General features: G+C 36.0%; 1 protein-coding gene across 1 annotated transcript; it reads right to left on the bottom strand.

Annotated features, from left to right (window-relative positions):
* Positions 1 to 1,476: 1,476 nt before the first annotated feature.
* LOC130731834 (ninja-family protein AFP3-like) lies at positions 1,477 to 7,481 on the bottom strand. Its single transcript, XM_057584043.1, has 4 exons — positions 7,447 to 7,481; positions 7,164 to 7,232; positions 6,830 to 7,082; positions 1,477 to 1,900 (listed from the first exon to the last, which is right to left on the bottom strand). Exons 2-4 carry the CDS (start codon positions 7,167 to 7,169, stop codon positions 1,509 to 1,511), a joined length of 651 nt encoding a protein of 216 aa, XP_057440026.1. The 5' UTR covers positions 7,170 to 7,232; positions 7,447 to 7,481; the 3' UTR covers positions 1,477 to 1,508.
* Between the last annotated feature and the right edge of the window lie 11,506 nt (positions 7,482 to 18,987).

Genomic DNA, 18,987 nt, shown 5'->3' with positions numbered 1-18,987 from the left:
TCTTATTTAGATGCTATTGTTCGGGATTGTCGTACATTGATTCTTGCTTTTAGTTTTCTTGATTTGATTTTTGTAAGACGCTCTGTCAATTATGTTCCAGACTTTTTAGCGAGGAACGCTTCTAATTTTCCCAACTCTGTTTGGGTGGAAGAGGTTCATCATGCTGCTGAGCACTTGGTGATTAATGATGTATTGGCGTCATCACCGGCTTTGAGTTAATTTTATTTGCAGCCAATTTAAAAAAAAAACAGTTAGTCTTATTAATAATGCAAAAATCAAGAGAATTTTACGGTTAAAAATACACTTATTAATCTTTTTTTTTCTGAAACAAAAGTATTGTTGAAAAAATAGATCTTGAGAACATCTCTCTCAAGTAAGCTACAACAAAGGTTTAGACATAACCCAAACAATGTCTTGCCTACCACAACCTTGGTTGGCCCAAAAATCTGCCTGAACATTCCCTTCCCTTAAAACATGTTGAATGCCAACACAAGAGACCAAATGCCAAAGATAATCAATCTGATTAAAAACCTGCAAAAGTTTCCAAGGTCTCATATTTCCGTCCATAACCCATCCAATAGCCAGAGTTGAATCACTCTCAATGATTACATGGTTGCAATTAAAATGTTGACAAAATAAAAGAGCGTTTAGGGTAGCTTGCACCTCCGCCTCATAAGCCCAAAGGTGCCCAGTTGATTTTGAAAAGTTACGCATAATTTCTCCTCCAGAATTTCATAACACTCCACCTATACCACTTTGTCCTGGGTTCCCTTTTGAAGCTCCATCAACATTAAACTTTAATATACCCATTAGAGGAGCTTTCCATACTACTTCTGATCTATGGCTAACTGGGCTTTGCAATTTCACAAATTCATACCCAACCACAAATTGTTCCAAAGAGTATGCAAAATCATTGACATTCCCTCTAACCCACAAGTAAACATGCACAAGTATCAAATGTCAAACACTCTCCACACATAACACCTTCTATTTAAACACTATAGCATTTCTCTCTAGCCACCATGATCACATCACAGCATAGGGAATTACACGCCATACCTATTTATCGGATCTGATTCGCAAATCCTCCCAAACGTGGAGCAAGCCTGAAATTGTACCTGGCGCCACCCACATGCATCCTTCCCGCTGGACAAAACGGTTCCACACATGCTAAATTAACAGACTGTTATATATATATATATATATATATATATATAGTTTGGTATACTTAATATATTTTGTATTCTAACTTAATATTCAATACACTTATTAATCTTGTTACTAATGTAAAAATCTAGTGAATATTACAGTTATATATATATATACACACACACATTTATAGTTTGGTATACCTAATATATTTTGTATTCTAACTTAATCTTGCAGCTCAAATTTTTGAAGACTAGATAAGATAATTACGAAAACTAAATAATTAAAGAGAGTTTCATGCATTCCACTTATCTCCACATTATGAGATAGATTATTTATATAGTACTTCACATTGACCTCTAAAATGAGCTAAAATAAACAGTGATATGCTTCATGGGGTTAGCCACTTCTTTGCCTCCAGCATGCATGATGAACTCTGTTGGAGTGAGGAAGTAACCATGGCAGACGCATACAATAGTAACTTGACCAGACTTATAATTGTACAGAAGTCCTTCTTTTCTCTTCCCATTAGGGCCATCTCCAGTAGTAGTCACACTTGGAATTTGTCTCAGGATCTCCATTGCATCATCTTTAAGACTGCAGGAATTAGGAATCTTAAGCTTTTTGGTAGGATTCTCCTGTTTAGTTTTGAAAGACCTAGGTGAAATTTCCTTCACAATTGTTTTCCAGGAAACGATTGAATCATTTTCTTTCTTAAAGACAACTTCTCCTTCAGCTGAATGTCTTGGACCTGTACATGGAATGATTTATGAAAAAAATGTGAACGTATCTTTTCAGATCAAAACAAGCAAGAAAGTTTCAGCTTGATATAAAACAAATCAGATGATAAAATAGTTAAGGAACAATAACTGAGTTGTGTGTAATATCTACAACTATTAATGTATTAAATAATGAGAAGTTTTTCTTTTAAAGATAAAATTATATTGGATGTATTTAGAGAGATAATTTTCTTATACGAAAATAATTTAATCTTTAATTAATGTTCTGCACCAGTTGTTGTTGATGGATATATAACCAGTAAGAGAAACCATCAGTAAAAGCCATCTCAGCATTACTGCAAAATGATAAGTCACTTACTAGTTTAGTATTTACTTATAATCATGGAACAAGTTGTTCATGAGTGAAAAAATGACCAAGGCATAACCTTGATAACTAACAACATTTTTCTACATTTTCTGCAAAATGGTCTTCATGGAAAACATAAGTGATTGTATACAATTGTTATCATCCTATTACATTAAAAAGGTAGGCAAGATAAAGCTCTAAAATATCTAATGCATATACTACCAGGAAAGCTATGAAGAAAGCATGAACATCGAAAAAAAAAACTCAACATAAATTCATAGAACTAAAAGAAAATATCATCAATTTGACATGTAAATCTTTTGAGAGAACAACGATTCCAGCTTTATTTAATAGTTCGTAATTGAGCTTTGGTCAGTTATGCATAAACTAATTAGTTAGTATGCGGTTGGCAATTTTATCGTTGTTATGCTGGTAGCTTACTCATCAATTACTGACTGTAGTTATCTTACTAGAAAGGTAGTAGAGTATTTAATATTTAGTGAGAAGGTGAATTAGGATTTTTATTCTGGAAGAATTGTATTCAGTAGTGGAGAGATTTTGATAAAGTCCGAGATTGTATAATAAATATACTCTTCAATAAGGAAGTTTTATCCCATCCCTAATAGTTTATTAGTATGTATTGGGTAAGTAACTGAACAAAATCAAGAAGTAATGATCTTACTAATGATTCATAAAGTAAATAAAATGATATAAACATAGGTATAACCTAAACGAATGTACATCAGTAAACTAATATTTGTGTAATGTACCTAAGGATCTGAAGTATGATGTCTTGACATAGTGATGTATCACTTATTTCTAGCATATAAATATTGGAGCATTGCAACTATATATATTATCTACCAATGAAGAACAAATGTAATTGTTTTTGAAAGCAAAAGAAAGTATTATTTAAGGAGGAAAAACAACTCTAGGAAAGCAGATACAAATAGAAGGCAGAAAAAAAAAAAACTGAAAAAGCAAATTCCATAAACCAAACAAAATAATCACCTAATTACCGAAGAATCCAACCCCTATTAAAGAAAAAAAAAATCGGGGAAAAAAACTAACCAAAACACAAATAAAAAGCTACAAAAAAACCAAATCCAAGCAACCGAACCAATATATAAGCCCCACGAGCTTCAAACTGTTGCACATGAGTAAAGCAACCACATTTAGCTAACGAGCCCTAGTTAAACCCTACGAGAAAGATAACTTATTTGTTTTACAAGTCCTTGAACAAAAGTTTTCTCTAGACAATCAAAAGACCAAGCCAACAAATATCCCAGCAACTAAAGCACACCTAGGTCTAGCCATAATACCATCCGAGTATTGAGACTTTGGCACAATCAGAGGAGTATTATGAATATTTATACAAAGATTAACCAAGACTTTGATACAAGACTAACTTGGTTGTGATATCACTGCTCAACTATATAAATATGGAATGATATTAAAAGAAATTTTAAATGGTTTCTGTTAACTTTTTCCTATAAGCACATTTTAAGAAAACTTAAATACATTTTTTTCTCTTTTCAATAAACTATGTCGTGTTAGAAGTATTTATTAGTTTACCGTATAAATCAATTGATGTTACTATATAGCGCATGTGGACACATGGATCTTTTCTTTGCTAAGTTTTCTTGTCTGCATCATTTTTTTTCTTTTATGAGTGAATCCATTCAAGAAAGTATGGTGCCAGTTTTATCTAAGTAACGCCTCCATCTAGTGGAAAAAGAGTAATGTATGTTGTTGGTGGGTGAAACAATGTCTTAGTTTAATTATTATTCTCTAAAGTTTGTAGATTTTCTACCACCCAGAAATAACATGCTATCCTGTATAGAGAAAATATCTATAAATATGATGTGTTGTAACATCAAAAGCAGAAAAAATACAACTTCTGTTTCAGACTCATGATTTGAAGTTTGAATGACCTCACGACATCCCTTATTTAGCAACAAAGTTTAAACATGTTGTGACTATAAAACTAATTCAATGAGCCCTTTATTTACGATGACATCTAAGAAGGAAAAGATGATAAAAGGTGGCCTAATAAGGAATAAGGAATAGGTAAGAAAATTGTGTTTAATAGCTCAATACCATTTATGGCAACAATATTTGATTATGGTTGGTATAAAAAATTCTGCAGGCAATGAAGGACATTATCATCAACATGGTTTTCATGCATAAAATGTACATCATTAATGTTCCAAGTATCTAGAATGGAACTTGCCTATAAGGAAGCCTGCCATTTTTTCCAGTTCCTCTTTCTTCATCACTACTGAACTCCCAACCCCTATATTTCCTAAAATACATCTGTTCAATTATTCTACTAATCTCAAAAGATGGTTATAAATTTTCATATAAAATAAGTTTCATGTTTAATAAAATTTTTTTTATTACCAATCATAAATATATATACAAAGAGTTATGATTTCTTTAAATGGCTATAATTTAGAATTAAATTTCAGAATCTCTTGTGTTATCTATGATATGAACCATTACCATTGTTTTATTTGTCTATTGTCATGTACTGTAATATTATGATCTCTAATTCTTTGTATTAAATTCATATAACATTTTCTTTTAGTATTAATCGGCTTGGTATTATAGGTATCATCTTTAATGATAACTCTGCGGGGCTGTTTTGTTAACCCTTATGCGTAGCCTCGTCTTTAGAGAAAGGAAGGTTGTTATGGCTTTGCCCTTCGACATCCGGGTTCCTTTGTATTTTCAGAGATCTTCCCATGATGTCTTCCTGATGGATTCCTTTCTTGGTCGTCGTCTCTTTGATTTTCTACATCTTCGATCTCTTCTACCTCCAGTTGAGACGGTTGATGTGGGAAGCTACGGGTTTGACCCATTTCATCCTAGTGTTTCTGATGATGGGCTTCATTTTCTTCCTCCTAGGCTTGAATGTCTGGGTTGAAGATGGTGGGGTAGCTCAACATCAGCTCGTTGATATAGCAGTTGGTTTGAATGTGTCGTCTTCGGATGTTCTTTCCCATAGGCGAGGGCGTCCAAAAAAATTCAAGAGAGGTCGGATGCTCTATCTGGTGCCTATGACGACTTGTGTGGATTCCGTTGCGGTAGATGTAGGAGGTCCCTCCTCGAGTGCTATCATGCCCTTAGTTCGTTATGCTCTATTGGATTCAGGGAACGCTCCTGGTGGTCGTTATTGGACGCGAGCTAAGAAGATGTGGACGGTTGGCAAGCTTGTGGGGTGTACTTTTGACGGTGGGGACGAGGCTGCTATCCGCGGCTTGACACAGGAAATGGAGGACTGGTGGCCTCCTTGAGTGTTGATACTACTCTTGGTTTTGTCTTTGGTTCTGGTTTAGGTCTTCGGTTTTCTTTTGGTTTGCTCTTATGTTCAGGGAGTGTCTTGTTGTTTATACCTTTTAGGGTGGTTAAGTGGTTGTGTATATCTGTGGATGATTGAGGATTTTTGCTTAGCCTCTTCCATTTTTATTATGTTTAATATATATTTGGATTTCCAACAAAAATTTCATATAACATTTTTTGCTATTGATTTACTATAACTTTCTTCATTACATTGTCAGACATAGTTTCTTCACATGTAATACATAGCAGAATTCAAGTACAGTTTATAAGGATACTTGTGATTGTCATGTTCAGATTTTCAATTATAAAGATATCTTATTCTTCATTTCAATGCTTCCACTCATTTTAACCATAACATGTTAGGGAAATCAGATACACGAGTCTAGAAAGGGGGGATACAAGCGAGAGCAAGAGTAACAAGGAGTGAGGCACAAGAAGTAATACCACACAACAAATGATGGACTTTGAAGTATTACAAACATATAAACGCATCTCCCCTAATTCGATTGTAGTCTTCAAAGTTGTCAACATGAATGATACATTCTAAACGAATTTTACTCTTTGAAGTTGCCAACGAGAATGGAATTCTTTAAAAAAAAAAACAACAAGGAGTGACGCAACAAATGATGGTTCTTGAAGTGTTACAAACATTTTCGTAATTCAAAACTTCGGAAATGGGCTATTGTAGGTAAAAACATGGGAGAACCACCACCCTTTACAAGGAAACACCTAAGAATCTGCCAACATTCTCTTCAAGTTTTTTGTATTTTAAATGCTTAATGTTTCATTTGTGTTTGATGTAAAATTAGAAACGATTTTAAGAATTCTTCTCTCATCCTATAGATTTCTGACTTACACAAGCTTGGACTAATCACTAATAACTCTAGGACAGAACTGAATAGAACAACAACATAAAAACTAAATTGATGTAAAATATTTAGAACATCGATGGAGGGTGAACATTGTGAAGCCAAAATCACGGTGGGCAATCACTTAAGCTAGGGGAGGTTGCTTGTTTCTACTGTGATTTTGACTCACCGTGGTTTTCTACTGTGTATCCAAAAAATAAAGATGAACACTATTGTTTTCTAGTTGTTAACTGAAATCACCTAAAGGAGGACAGATCAAGGATGTACGACCATATGAGAATAGTCATCAAATAACATAAAGGAACTAATGTCAAATTTAACAAAGCCTGTAACAACTCAAGGTAACAAAAACAGGACATAAATGAAAAGAAACATGTTACCCTCATGCTTTTGATAACGAGTAGGATTTGTGAGGAACTTGAATTTATCATATTCTGGAAGAGAGCAAGATCTCTCCAAAGATGGCACACTGATCTTCTTTACTCTCTCTCCAGCCCCTAATGATGATGACCTTGTCAGCCCCCTCTCTTTTGTATTTTCACCACAAGGGAAAACCTTAAGATTAAGTTCTATTTTGCTGGAGTTTGTGGGTAACCTGGTGTTGTAGTTGTACTGTTTCTCACCACAAAACATCTGCAAAAAAGGGGGGACAATTACATAGAAATCATGAATTGTGACATGATTGAAAAAAAACAACTTAATTTTTCTTCTTACCTCCATTGAAACAAGATAGAAAATGAGAAAAATCCTTCAGCAGAACAAAAACCTGAATTAGGTTTCTCCCTAAGGGAAAAAGTGCAATAAACAAGTTATGCACACAATTACAATGTGGTTAGGCAGTTATCTTAAAAGAGTGTAAGAGATGATGCAAAAAGATACAAAATAAAATTAAAAAGTAAATTGCACTAGAATCAGAATGCAAGTTTAAAACCCAAACCAGGAATTATGAGAAAATAGTCAATGAAAGAGAAGAAAAACAATGGGGGCAGGGGCTTACAATGCTATGATGGAGAAACAAAAAGAAAAGAAAAAGAGTTGAAGAGAGTGAGAACAAGAAAGAAGGGTTATAGAGAAAAGAGGAAGACATAGAGCGAGCTTTACTTTTTGTCATACTGCTGCGTTGTTCATGAAATGTTATGACAAAACATTTGAGAATTTCCACGTGGTAATCAGAGGAGCAAATGGTAAGCTAGTTTGCTACACTTGTGCTTCATTTCACTACTGTCTGCAAAATGTAGCACCTGCTATCCGACACGGCACCTTTGGCAACGCCATGTGTTATGTAATTCAGTAGTTTTCAAGGGATATCAGATGGTCAAATCTTTTGAGTGCATTGTCAAGAGTTTTTTTAGAGATTTTAAAGAAATATAAGATTAATTGTGTTGTTATACTAATTAAAACTTTTTTTTGAGATATAAAATTATATTTATGTTTTCTCGCATTTATAATAATAAATTATCTTTGTAAAACATGTTGAAATAACAACTTTAACAAAAAATAAATTATCTCAAGACGTATTTTTTTCTTTCTCATTCTCATATTTTGTTTAACAATAAATCAAACAAACTTTTATCATCTTAATATCTGTAATTAATATTAGATTTTCTAATCAATAAATATATATCTATGTATATATATATATATCTATCTATCTATATATATATACAAATTAGTACGGTTGACTTGAAATTATTAATGATAAAATTATATATGACAAAGATTAAAAGAGTTTAAATTTTTTAATGATACATTTTATATTATAAATTAATATTAATGTGTAAATTTAAAATTTTTAATAGTAACATGAGTAAAATTTTTTATTATATTTTATATTACTAAATATGATTTATAGATTAATAAGTAAAGTGAAAATTATTAATATCAGCAGGAATAAAAAATTGTTAAATAATGTATATTAATAAGAATAACTTAATTACCTTTTAAAAAAGAATAACTTAATTACAATAATCATAATTTATTACTTGATTTTATAATTTTCAACTGCAATAAATGTTATATTGTATTACTAATTATACATTGGCTATTAAATTATTAAATATTTTATATGGGTTAAATATGTTTTTGGTCTTGTGACTTATACACTCGAATGTTATAGTCCATAAAAAAACCTCTTTTTTAATCTTGACAATTCTTGTTTGATAGAAAAGTCTATGTGAAGTAATAATGCTTATTCGGGATTATAATTAATTAAACAACATCCTTCGTGTATATTAGTCATCATATGTGGCCAATTTTTGTTTGGAGACATCCTACATGGTTTATTTACTAATCAGTCAAAATGAGGTCAACCCTAACTTTTCCCTATCTCAAAACACTTACCTTCTTCTTCTTCTTCTTCTTCTTCTTCTTCTTCTTCTTCTTCTTCTTCTTCTTCTTCTTCTTCTTCTTCTTCTTCTTCTTCTTCTTCTTCTTCTCCTTCTCCTTCTCCTTCTACTTCTCCTCCTCCTCCTCCTCCTTCTATTTCTTCCTCCTCCTCCTCCTCCTCTTCCTCCTCTTCTCCTTCTTCTCCTCCTTCTCCTCCTTCTCCTTCTCCTCCAGCTCCTTCCTTATCCTTATCCTTCTCCTTCTCCTTATCTTTCTCCTCCTCCCTCTTCCTCTCTCCTCCTTCCTTCTTTCTCTCCTTTTCTATCTCCTTCTTTTTCTTCCTTCTTCCTTCTTCTTCTTCTCTCACCTCCTCCTCCTCCTCGTTCTTCTTCTCCTATTCCTCTTCTTCCTCCTCCTCCTCATTCTTCTTCTTTAATGAGCATTTAGTTAAAGGACTAGTGAGATGGCTCCTTCGTCCGGTGCTCCTCTATGCCACTCAACGATCCAACACAATCCTCCACTACTGGTATAAAATTCCATAAATCACCCTCAGGGTCAAGATCCACAAAGGTGCGCGTTAGATCTACATGACCGGTCCGCAACAAAGTTCTCTCAACAATCGTGAGGTGAAGAAGAAGGTAATGCGCCTGTGAGGAGGGGGCATAGTAAGGATCCTCCTTCGCTGAAGGCAGTAAAGCAATGAGTTTATGTCGGATTAAACTTAGTACTCAGCTCCGTCGTTGCACTCATAATTGAGGGGGTCGCGTCCATATCTGAAGGTATGAAAAACGGTAGAAAGGGGGGGTTTGAATAACGTTTTCAAGATAAACTTCCACCTTAAAGATTTTCACAAATCTTTCGAGAACTTAAGTGCTAAGAATAAGAGATAGAAAATCACACAAGGATTTTTATCCTGGTTCACTTGATAAATCACTCAAGTTACTCCAGTCCACCCGTTAAGGTGATTTCTTCCTTCTTAGAATGAAGGCAATCCACTAATCAGGTAAAGTGTTACAACTGCACTTGAAACCTACAAGTGACTAACAATTACACTGACTTAGCTCACACTAAGATTCACTCTCTTAGTCTTCTCTAGGATCCGATCAACCTTGATCTCCTAAAGAAACTAAACAAACTGTTTATCAAAGAATGTTTACAAGAGATTTGCTTCTGAAAAGCTAATAGTAAACACAATGAATTTCAGATGAAAGAATGCTTGAAGGTTTTTGAATATAGCTTATGCTTGTGTAAATTCTTCCAACCGCATCTTTCAATCTTCAGCCTCTATTTATACTCCAAGGATTAGGGTTTGAACGCTGCATGGAAATACTACCGTTGGAGGGCAGTTCTGGAAATTCCAGCTTCTGCTGTGGCTGAGAACGTTAGGTAGGTCGTCAGGATGGTACAATTGCTTTTGTACTTGGATAGCGACTTGACCTTTAAACCTAGGAGACTTCTGATCAGGGGAATGCTTCATGTTGGAACTTGTGAAGCTGGTTGATCAGAGTCAGAGGGAAAGCACAGATCCTCTGGACGTTGTATCTTCTGATTCTGAACCCAGAGGGAAGTACATGGTCTTCGGAGTTTCTTGCTTCTGGACATCAGAGTTTCCACTATTCAGCTTCTGGATCTTCAGAGTCTTCCACACCATCAGAACATCTGAACCTTCAGTGTTTCTTGGTTCTCAGAACTTCTGGATCTTCAGAACTTCTAGTGACTGAGTCCACATCAGAGTTTGTATAACTTCAGAACTTCTGAAGCTTTTCCACTGTTCATACTGAACATGGTGAATGCGAAAGCGTTGTTTGGGTCACTCTTTATGCACAGTGCTTCTGATTTGTGTGAAATTGAATTGAGGTCAGAGCCTGTAAATAGCACACTCAGAAAAACACGTTAGAGTACCACAATTGTTCATATCAAAAGGTTAACTTGTAATCATCAAAACATAGAGTTGTACTACTAGATCAAAACTTGATCTTACAATATCTACTGAGGCCATCCAAGAAGGAATAGGCAAGTGAAGCCTCCTCCAAACACGTTGACTAAAAATGTAGTGTCCTCAGTCATCATAAAGACTCACCATGACTTACCCAGTGTAGCTAAGGAAACAAGAGTGGGGGTCGTACTCCCATGCTCCCTCAATCCAACTTTTACTAGGTCAAAATTTGTCTAGCTCGAAGGCCATACCGACATCCAAGGGTCTCTTAATGCGGACCCTATCGTCTAGAGAACGTCTAGGAAAAATGCGTACACGACTTACAAGAAAATGCAAGGTCAGCTTTTTCCACAAAGTTTATAATAGGAGGTGTAAGACCAAGAATTTATGATTACAACTCTATGTTTTGATGATTACGTGATAACTATTGTGTATGAACAATTATGGTACTCTAACATTGTTTTATGAGTGTTTAAATGACAGGCTCTGACTCTGGTCAATACTCACAATTATCAGAAGCATTTAGCCAAAGAGTAACCAACACAACGCTTTCGCACTCACTATGTTCTGATTGAACAGTAGTATATGCTTCAAAAGTTCTGAAGATGATAAGCTCTGATGTGGATTCAGATCACTTAAAGTTTTGAATACCAGAAGCTCTGAAGGTCCAGAGGCTCTAAAGGTCCAAAAGCTCTGAAGGTCCAGAAGCTAAGAAGTGAAGATTCTGAAGTCCAAGAGTAAGCTGGCTCTGAAGACCAAGAACTTCCAACTCTGATGTCCAGAAGCAGAAGATACGAAGGTCAGAGGATCCAAGCTTCCCTCTGACTCTGATCACCAAGCTTCACAAGTTCCAACATGAAGCGTCGTCTAATTAGAAGTCAACTAGGATAAGGCTCACGTCGCTGTCCAAGTACAAAAGCAATTGTACTATCCTGACGACCTCACCTAAGATGTTCAGCCACAGCAGAATCTGGAAGTTCCAGATTTGCCCTCCAACGGTAGCATTTCAAACAGCGAATACAACCCTAATCCTTGGAGTATAAATAGAGGCTGAAGATTGAAGAAGCGGCTAAGAAACTTTGTACAAGCTTAAGCAACCATTCAATATTCTCTTAGCAATCTTTCTTTAATAGTTCTTACTGTGTTTACCCTAGCTTTCTCAGAAGCACTCATTGTAAACCCAAAACCCTCAAATAGTTAGTTTGATTTTCTTAAGGGACCAAGGTTGGTCAGCTCCTTAAGAAGACTAAGAGAGTGAATCTTAGTGTTTCCTAGTTCATTGTGTTGTTAGTCACTGAGCAGGTTGCTAGTGCAGTTGTAACAAACATTGAATAGTTGATTGCCTTCATTCTAAGAAGGAAGAAATCACCTTAACGGGTGGACTGGATTAGCTTGAGCGATTATCAAGTGAACCAGGATAAAATACTTGTGTGCTTTTCTTCATATCTTATCTTTGCACCTTGTATTGTTTATTTGAGAGATTTATCTAAATCTCAAGAGGGAAAAGTTTTTAGTTGAAAACGCTATTCAAACCCCCCCTTTCTATCGTTTTTCATACCTTCAATTGGTATCAGAGCGCAAGTTCTGATTACCACACCTAACAGTGTTCAGTGATTCGGGTCGGTGTGAAAAACTGTGATGGCTACCACCAGTGATGCGCAAAAGGATGTTTACAGTGCAAAGCCTCTTATCTTTGATGGACACAAGTTCGAGTACTGGAAAGATAGAATCGAAAGCTTCTTTCTTGGCTTCGATGTTGATCTTTGGGATATTATTGTGGATGGCTATACGCGTCCAGTTGATGCTGATGACAAAAAGCTCTCAAGAGAAAATATGACGGCTGAGGAGAAGAAGAAATTCTCATAACATCACAAAGCTAGACCTATTCTTCTCAATGCTATTTCTTTTGAAGAATATCAAAAGATAGCAGATCGTGAGTATGCTAAGTCTATCTTTGATTCCTTAAAGATGACTCATGAAGGAAACAAAGAAGTGAAAGAGACAAAGGCGTTGTCTTTGATTAGGAAGTACGAAGCTTTCCGGATGGAACCTGGCGAATCCATTGAATATATGTTTTCCAGATTCCAGTTGATTATTGCTGGAATAAGACCTCTCAACAAAAGCTATACCACTGCTGATCATGCCAAGAGGATTCTTAGAGGTCTTCCTGAAAACTGGGTACCCTTGATAACTTCCTTGAAGTTTTCAAAAGATCTTGACCAGTTGAGTTTGGAAGAACTCATAAGTATGCTGAAGAGTCATGAGTTAGATCGTGAAGAGCATCAGACTCACAAGAAGAAGTCCATAGCCTTGAAATCCAAATCTGAAAAGGCAAAAGCTCTCCAAGCAGCTGAAGAGTCTGAAGGAACCTATTGTGATTCTGATGAAGATGAGCTAACCCTGATCTCCAGAAAGCTCAACCGCATCTGGAAGCACAGGCAGAGCAAGTACAAAGGCTCATCAAAGGACAAAGGAAAGCATGAATCTTCATCTGGTCAGAAGAAGTCCTCATCAAAAGAAGTCACTTGTTTTGAATGCAAAGAATCAGGATACTACAAGAGTGATTGTCCAAAGCTGAAAAAGGAAAAAAAGCCAAAGAAGCATTTGAAAGCAAAGAAATGCCTCATGGTGACTTTTGATGACTCAGAGTCAGAAGAAGTAGACTCTGATGGTGAGATCGTTGAAGGACTCATGGCAATTGTCAAGAACAAAGATGCAGAGTCTAAGGATGCACCTAATGCTGAATCTGCATTAGAGGAAGAGCCAGACTCTGACAATGAAAATGAGGTATTTGCTTCTTTCTCAACTTCTGAACTTAAAACTGCCTTGTATGATATTATTGATAAATAGAACTCTCTTTTGACAAAGCATAAAAAGTTGAAAAAGAATTTCTCTGCTGCCTCTGAAACTTCTGTTGAACATGAGAAAAATATTTCTGAATTAAATGTGAATAATCATGCTTTAGTTAATTCTAACTCTGTGCTCAGAAATCAAATTGCTAAATTAGAAGAGGTTGTTGCTTGTGATGCCTCTGATGTTAAGAATGAATCTAAATATGAAAAGTCTTTTCAAAGATTCATAGATAAGAGTGTAGATAGAAGCTTAATGGCTTCAATGATCTATGGCGTAAGCAGAAATGGAATGTATGGCATTGGCTATTCTAAACCAAGTAGAAATGAGCCTCCTATGCATAAGGCAAAATCTTTATATGAACATTTTGTACCCTCTGGTACTATACTGCCTGAACCATTGCCGGATAAAATTGCTAACCCCCCTCTCAAAAAGGGAACTTTCTCTATGTCTAAATATCATGCTCAGATTCCTTTGCATTACCATGTTGAGAAACCCAAGGTCGTCAGAACCTCTAGGGTAACTAATAAGAAAGGACCTAGAAAATGGGTACCTAAGGAAAAGATCATCTATGTTGCAGATATCCTTGATCGCTCCACTGAAACACCAATCATGGTATCTGGACAGTGGATGCTCGCGACACATGACAGGAGATAGACGTATGTTCCAAGACCTGAAACTTAAGCCTGGAGGCGAAGTTGTTTTGGAGGCAATGAGAAGGGTAAAATTGTTGGTTCTGGTACTATTGGTATTGATAATAGTCCATGCATTGATATTGTTCTGTTGGTAGATGGTTTAGCACATAACTTATTGCCAATAAGTCAATTAGCTGACAAGGGTTATGATGTTAGGCTCCACTCTGTTTAACAGCAAGAGGCGGAACAACACTTATAAGATCAGATTATCTGAGTTGGAATCTCAAAAAGTAAAGTGTCTTCTTTCTGTTAATGAAGAGCAATGGGTATGGCATAGACAGTTAGGGCATGCTAGTATGAGAAAGAATTCTCAGCTGAGTAAGCTTGACCTTGTCAGGGGCTTACCCACTCTGATGTTCTCTTCAGACGCTCTTTGTGAAGCATGTCAGAAAGGCAAATTTACAAAAGTCCCTTTCAAGGCAAAGAATGTTGTTTCCACCTCAAGGTCGTTGGAACTTCTGTATATCGACCTATTTGGACCAGTGAAAACTGAGTCTATAGGTGGCAAGAGATATAGGATGATCATTGTTGACGACTTCAGCCGCTGGACATGGGTAAAATTCTTAAGCTGCAAGGATGAGTCTCATTATGTGTTCTCTACCTTCATTGCCCAAGTGCAAAACGAGAAGGGTTTCAGGATTCTGCAAGTCAGAAGTGATCATGGTGGAGAGTTTGAAAATGACAAGTTTGAGAGTCTGTTTGATACCTACGGAATATCACATGATTTCTCTTATCCTAGAACTCCTCAACAGAATGGTGTTGTTGAGAGGAAGAATAGAACTCTTCAAGAGATGGCTAGAACCATGCCTCAAGAAACTGACATGGCAAAGCACTTCTGGGCAGAAGCAGTAAACACAACATGTTACATTCAGAACAGGATCTCTATCAGACCAATTATGAATAAGACTCCTTATGAATTGTGGAAGAATATAAAGCCCAACATTTCTTATTTTCATCCTTTTGGTTGTGTCTGCTATGTTTTGAATACTAAGGATAGATTGCATAAATTTGATTATAAATCTGTTAGATGTCTATTACTTGGCTACTCTGATTGCTCTTAAGGTTTTAGATTTTATAATACTGAAGCTAAAACTATTGAGGAATCTATACATGTTAGATTTGATGATAAGCTTGACTCTGACAAGTCAAAGCTAGCAGATAAATTTGCAGATATGAGCATAACTGTTTCTGATAAAGGAAAAGCTCCAGAGCAAGTTGAGCCAGAGGCAGACTCTCCAGAAGTAACTGGTCCCTCTGATCCGCAACCTCAGAAGAAGAGCAGAATAATTGCCTCTCACCCTAAAGAACTGTTCTGGGAAACAAAAGATGAACCCGTCAGAACCAGATCATCATTCAGACCCTCTGAAGAGACTCTACTAAGCCTGAAGGGATTGGTGTCTTTAATTGAACCAAAGTCAGTTGATGAGGCTCTTCAAGACAAAGACTGGATTCTGGCTATGGAAGAAGAGTTGAATCAATTCTCCAAGAATGATGTCTGGAATCTTGTCCAGAAACCCAAAGGTGCTCATATTATTGGAACCAAATGGGTCTACAGAAACAAACTTAATGAGAAAGGAGAAGTAGTCAGAAACAAAGCAAGACTAGTTGCTCAAGGCTACAGTCAGCATGAAGTGATAGATTATACTGAAACGTTTGCTCCAGTAGCAAGATTAGAAGCTATCAGACTGTTGATCTCATTCTCTGTAAATCACAACATAGTTCTTCATCAAATGGATGTCAAGAGTGCCTTCTTGAATGGATACATCTCTGAAGAAGTATATGTACACCAACCTCCTGGTTTTGAAGATGAGAAAAACCCTGACCATGTCTTAAAGTTGAATAAATCACTCTATGGTCTGAAGCATGCTCCCAGAGCATGGTATGAAAGATTAAGCTCATTCCTTCTGGAAAATGAGTTTGTAAGGGGTAAAGTAGATACAACTCTTTTTTGCAAAACTTACAAAGATGATATCTTAATTGTGCAAATTTATGTTGATGACATTATATTTGGATCTGCTAATCCATCTCTTTGCAAGGAATTTTCTGAGATGATGCAGGCTGAATTTGAAATGAGTATGATGGGAGAACTTAAGTACTTTCTGGGAATACAAGTTGATCAAAAACCAGAAGCAACATATATCCATCAGAGCAAGTACACAAAAGAACTTCTGAAGAAGTTTAACATGACAGAAGCTACAATAGCCAAGACTCCAATGCATCCTACATGCATTCTGGAGAAAGAAGATGCCAGTGGCAAAGGATGTCAAAAGCTCTATCGTGGTATGACAGGCTCTCTTCTATACTTAACTGCATCTAGGCCAGATATTCTCTTTAGTGTACATTTATGTGCTCGATTCAAATCAGATCCGAGAGAAACTCACTTAACTGCTGTTAAGAGAATTCTCATATATCTGAAAGGTACCACTAACCTTGGCTTGATGTATAAGAAAACATCAGAGTATAAGCTTTCAGGTTATTGTGATGCTGATTATGCTGGAGATAGAACAGAAAGAAAAAGTACTTATGGAAATTGTCAATTTATGGGAAGTAACTTAGTCTCATGGGCAAGCAAGAGGCAGTCAACCATTGCACTATCCACTGCAGCCAATTAAAAAAAAAAAACAATTAGTCTTATTAATAATGCAAAAATCAAGAGAATTTTACGGTTATAAATACACTTATTAATCTTTTTTTCTGAAACAAAAGTATTGTTGAAAAAATAGATCTTGAGAACATCTCTCTCAAGTAAGCTACAACAAAGGTTTAGACATAACCTAAACAATGTCTTACCTACCACAACCTTGGTTGGCCCAAAAATCTGCCTGAACATTCCCTTCCCTTAAAACATGTTGAATACCAACACAAAAGACCAAATGCCAAAGATAATTAATCTGATTAAAAACCTGCAAAAGTTTCCAAGGTCTCGTATTTCCGTCCATAACCCATCCAATAGCCAGAGTTGAATCACTCTCAATGATTACATGGTTGCAATTAAACTGTTGACAAAATAAAAGAGCATGTAGGATAGCTTGCACCTCCGCCTCATAAGCCCAAAGGTGCCCAGTTGATTTTGAAAAGTTACGCATAATTTCTCCTCCAGAATTTCATCACACTCCACCTATACCACTTTGTCCTGGGTTCCCTTTTGAAACTCCATCAACATTAAACTTTAATATACCCATTAGAGGAGCTTTCCATAATACTTCTGATCTATGGCTAACTGGGCTTTGCAATTTCAAAAATTCATACCCAACCACAAATTGTTCCATAAAGTATGCAAAATCATTGACATTCCCTCTAACCCACAAGTAAACATGCACAAGTATCAAATCCCAAACACTCTCCACACGTAACACCTTCTATATAAACACTATAGCATTTCTCTCTAGCCACCATGACCACATCACAGCATAGGGAATTACACGCCATACCTATTTATCGGATATGATTCGCAAATCCTCCCAAACGTGGAGCAAGCCTGAAACTGTACCTGGCGCGACCCACATGCATCCTTCCCGCTGGACAAAACGGTTCCACACATGCTAAATTAACGGACGGTTATATATATATATATATAGTTTGGTATACTTAATATATTTTGTATTCTAACTTAATATTCAATACACTTATTAATCTTGTTACTAATGTAAATTTCTAGTGAATATTACGGTTATATATATATATACACACACACATTTATAGTTTGGTATACCTAATATATTTTGTATTCTAACTTAATCTTGTAGCTCAAATTTTTGAAGACTAGATAAGATAATTACGAAAACTAAATAATTAAAGAGAGTTTCATGCATTCCCCTTATCTCCACATTATGAGAAAGATTATTTATATAGTACTTCACATTGACCTCTAAAATGAGCTAAAATAAACAGTGATATGCTTCATGGGGTTAGCCACTTCTTTGCCTCCAGCATGCATGATGAACTCTGTTGGAGTGAGGAAGTAACCATGGCAGACGCATACAATAGTAACTTGGCCAGACTTATAATTGTACAGAAGTCCTTCTATTCTCTTCCCATTAGGGCCATCTCCAGTAGTAGTCACACTTGGAATTTGTCTCAGGATCTCCATTGCATCATCTTTAAGACTGTAGGAATTAGGAATCTTAAGCTTTTTGGTAGGATTCTCCTGTTTAGTTTTGAAAGACCTAGGTGAAATTTCCTTCACAATTGTTTTCCAAGAAACGATTGAATCATTTTCTTTCTTAAAGACAACTTCTCCTTCAGCTGAATGTCTTGGACCTGTACATGGAATGATTTATGAATGTGAACGTATCTTTTCAGATCAAAACAAGCAAGAAAGTAGAGCAAATGATTCCAAGTTGCGAGCAATTAAAGACATGATTAACTCAGTGTTGTACGCAAATTGGAAACCTGGAAAGTCTGATTACAAGACTAGGGAGCTTCATCCTGATTTGAAGATCTGGCACAAGATTATGCTAAACTGCTTCAATCCCAGACCCATTGGAAGCTCTCCTGACTACATCAACTTCAATCAGAAGGTGATGCTCTACTTCATCAAGACTGAGCATAAGATATGTCTTCCTTACTTCTTATTCAGCTATCTGAAGGACTACATAAGAAGATCAAGAACAATTGCAGTTGTGACCAAGAACAAGATCAAGTACATTCCTTTTGGAAGGTTGCTATCTGATCTGTTTGTTGAGAGCAACCTGGTCAAGGACTTGATTGCTGCAGGATGCACTGAAGACCT

This window comes from Lotus japonicus, chromosome 1 (genome assembly GCF_012489685.1).
Source record: "Lotus japonicus ecotype B-129 chromosome 1, LjGifu_v1.2".
NCBI lineage: Eukaryota > Viridiplantae > Streptophyta > Magnoliopsida > Fabales > Fabaceae > Lotus > Lotus japonicus.
Note: the sequence above shows the minus strand (reverse complement) of the source record. Positions and strands in the feature narration are given on the sequence as shown.

What these genes read in the sequence shown, in the direction of transcription:
- LOC130731834 (XM_057584043.1), bottom strand. An exon ending in TCGTTATCAAAAGCATGAGG is followed by an intron (nt 1,901 to 6,829) that starts GTAACATGTTTC and finishes TTCCATGTACAG; the next exon opens with GTCCAAGACATTCAGCTGAA.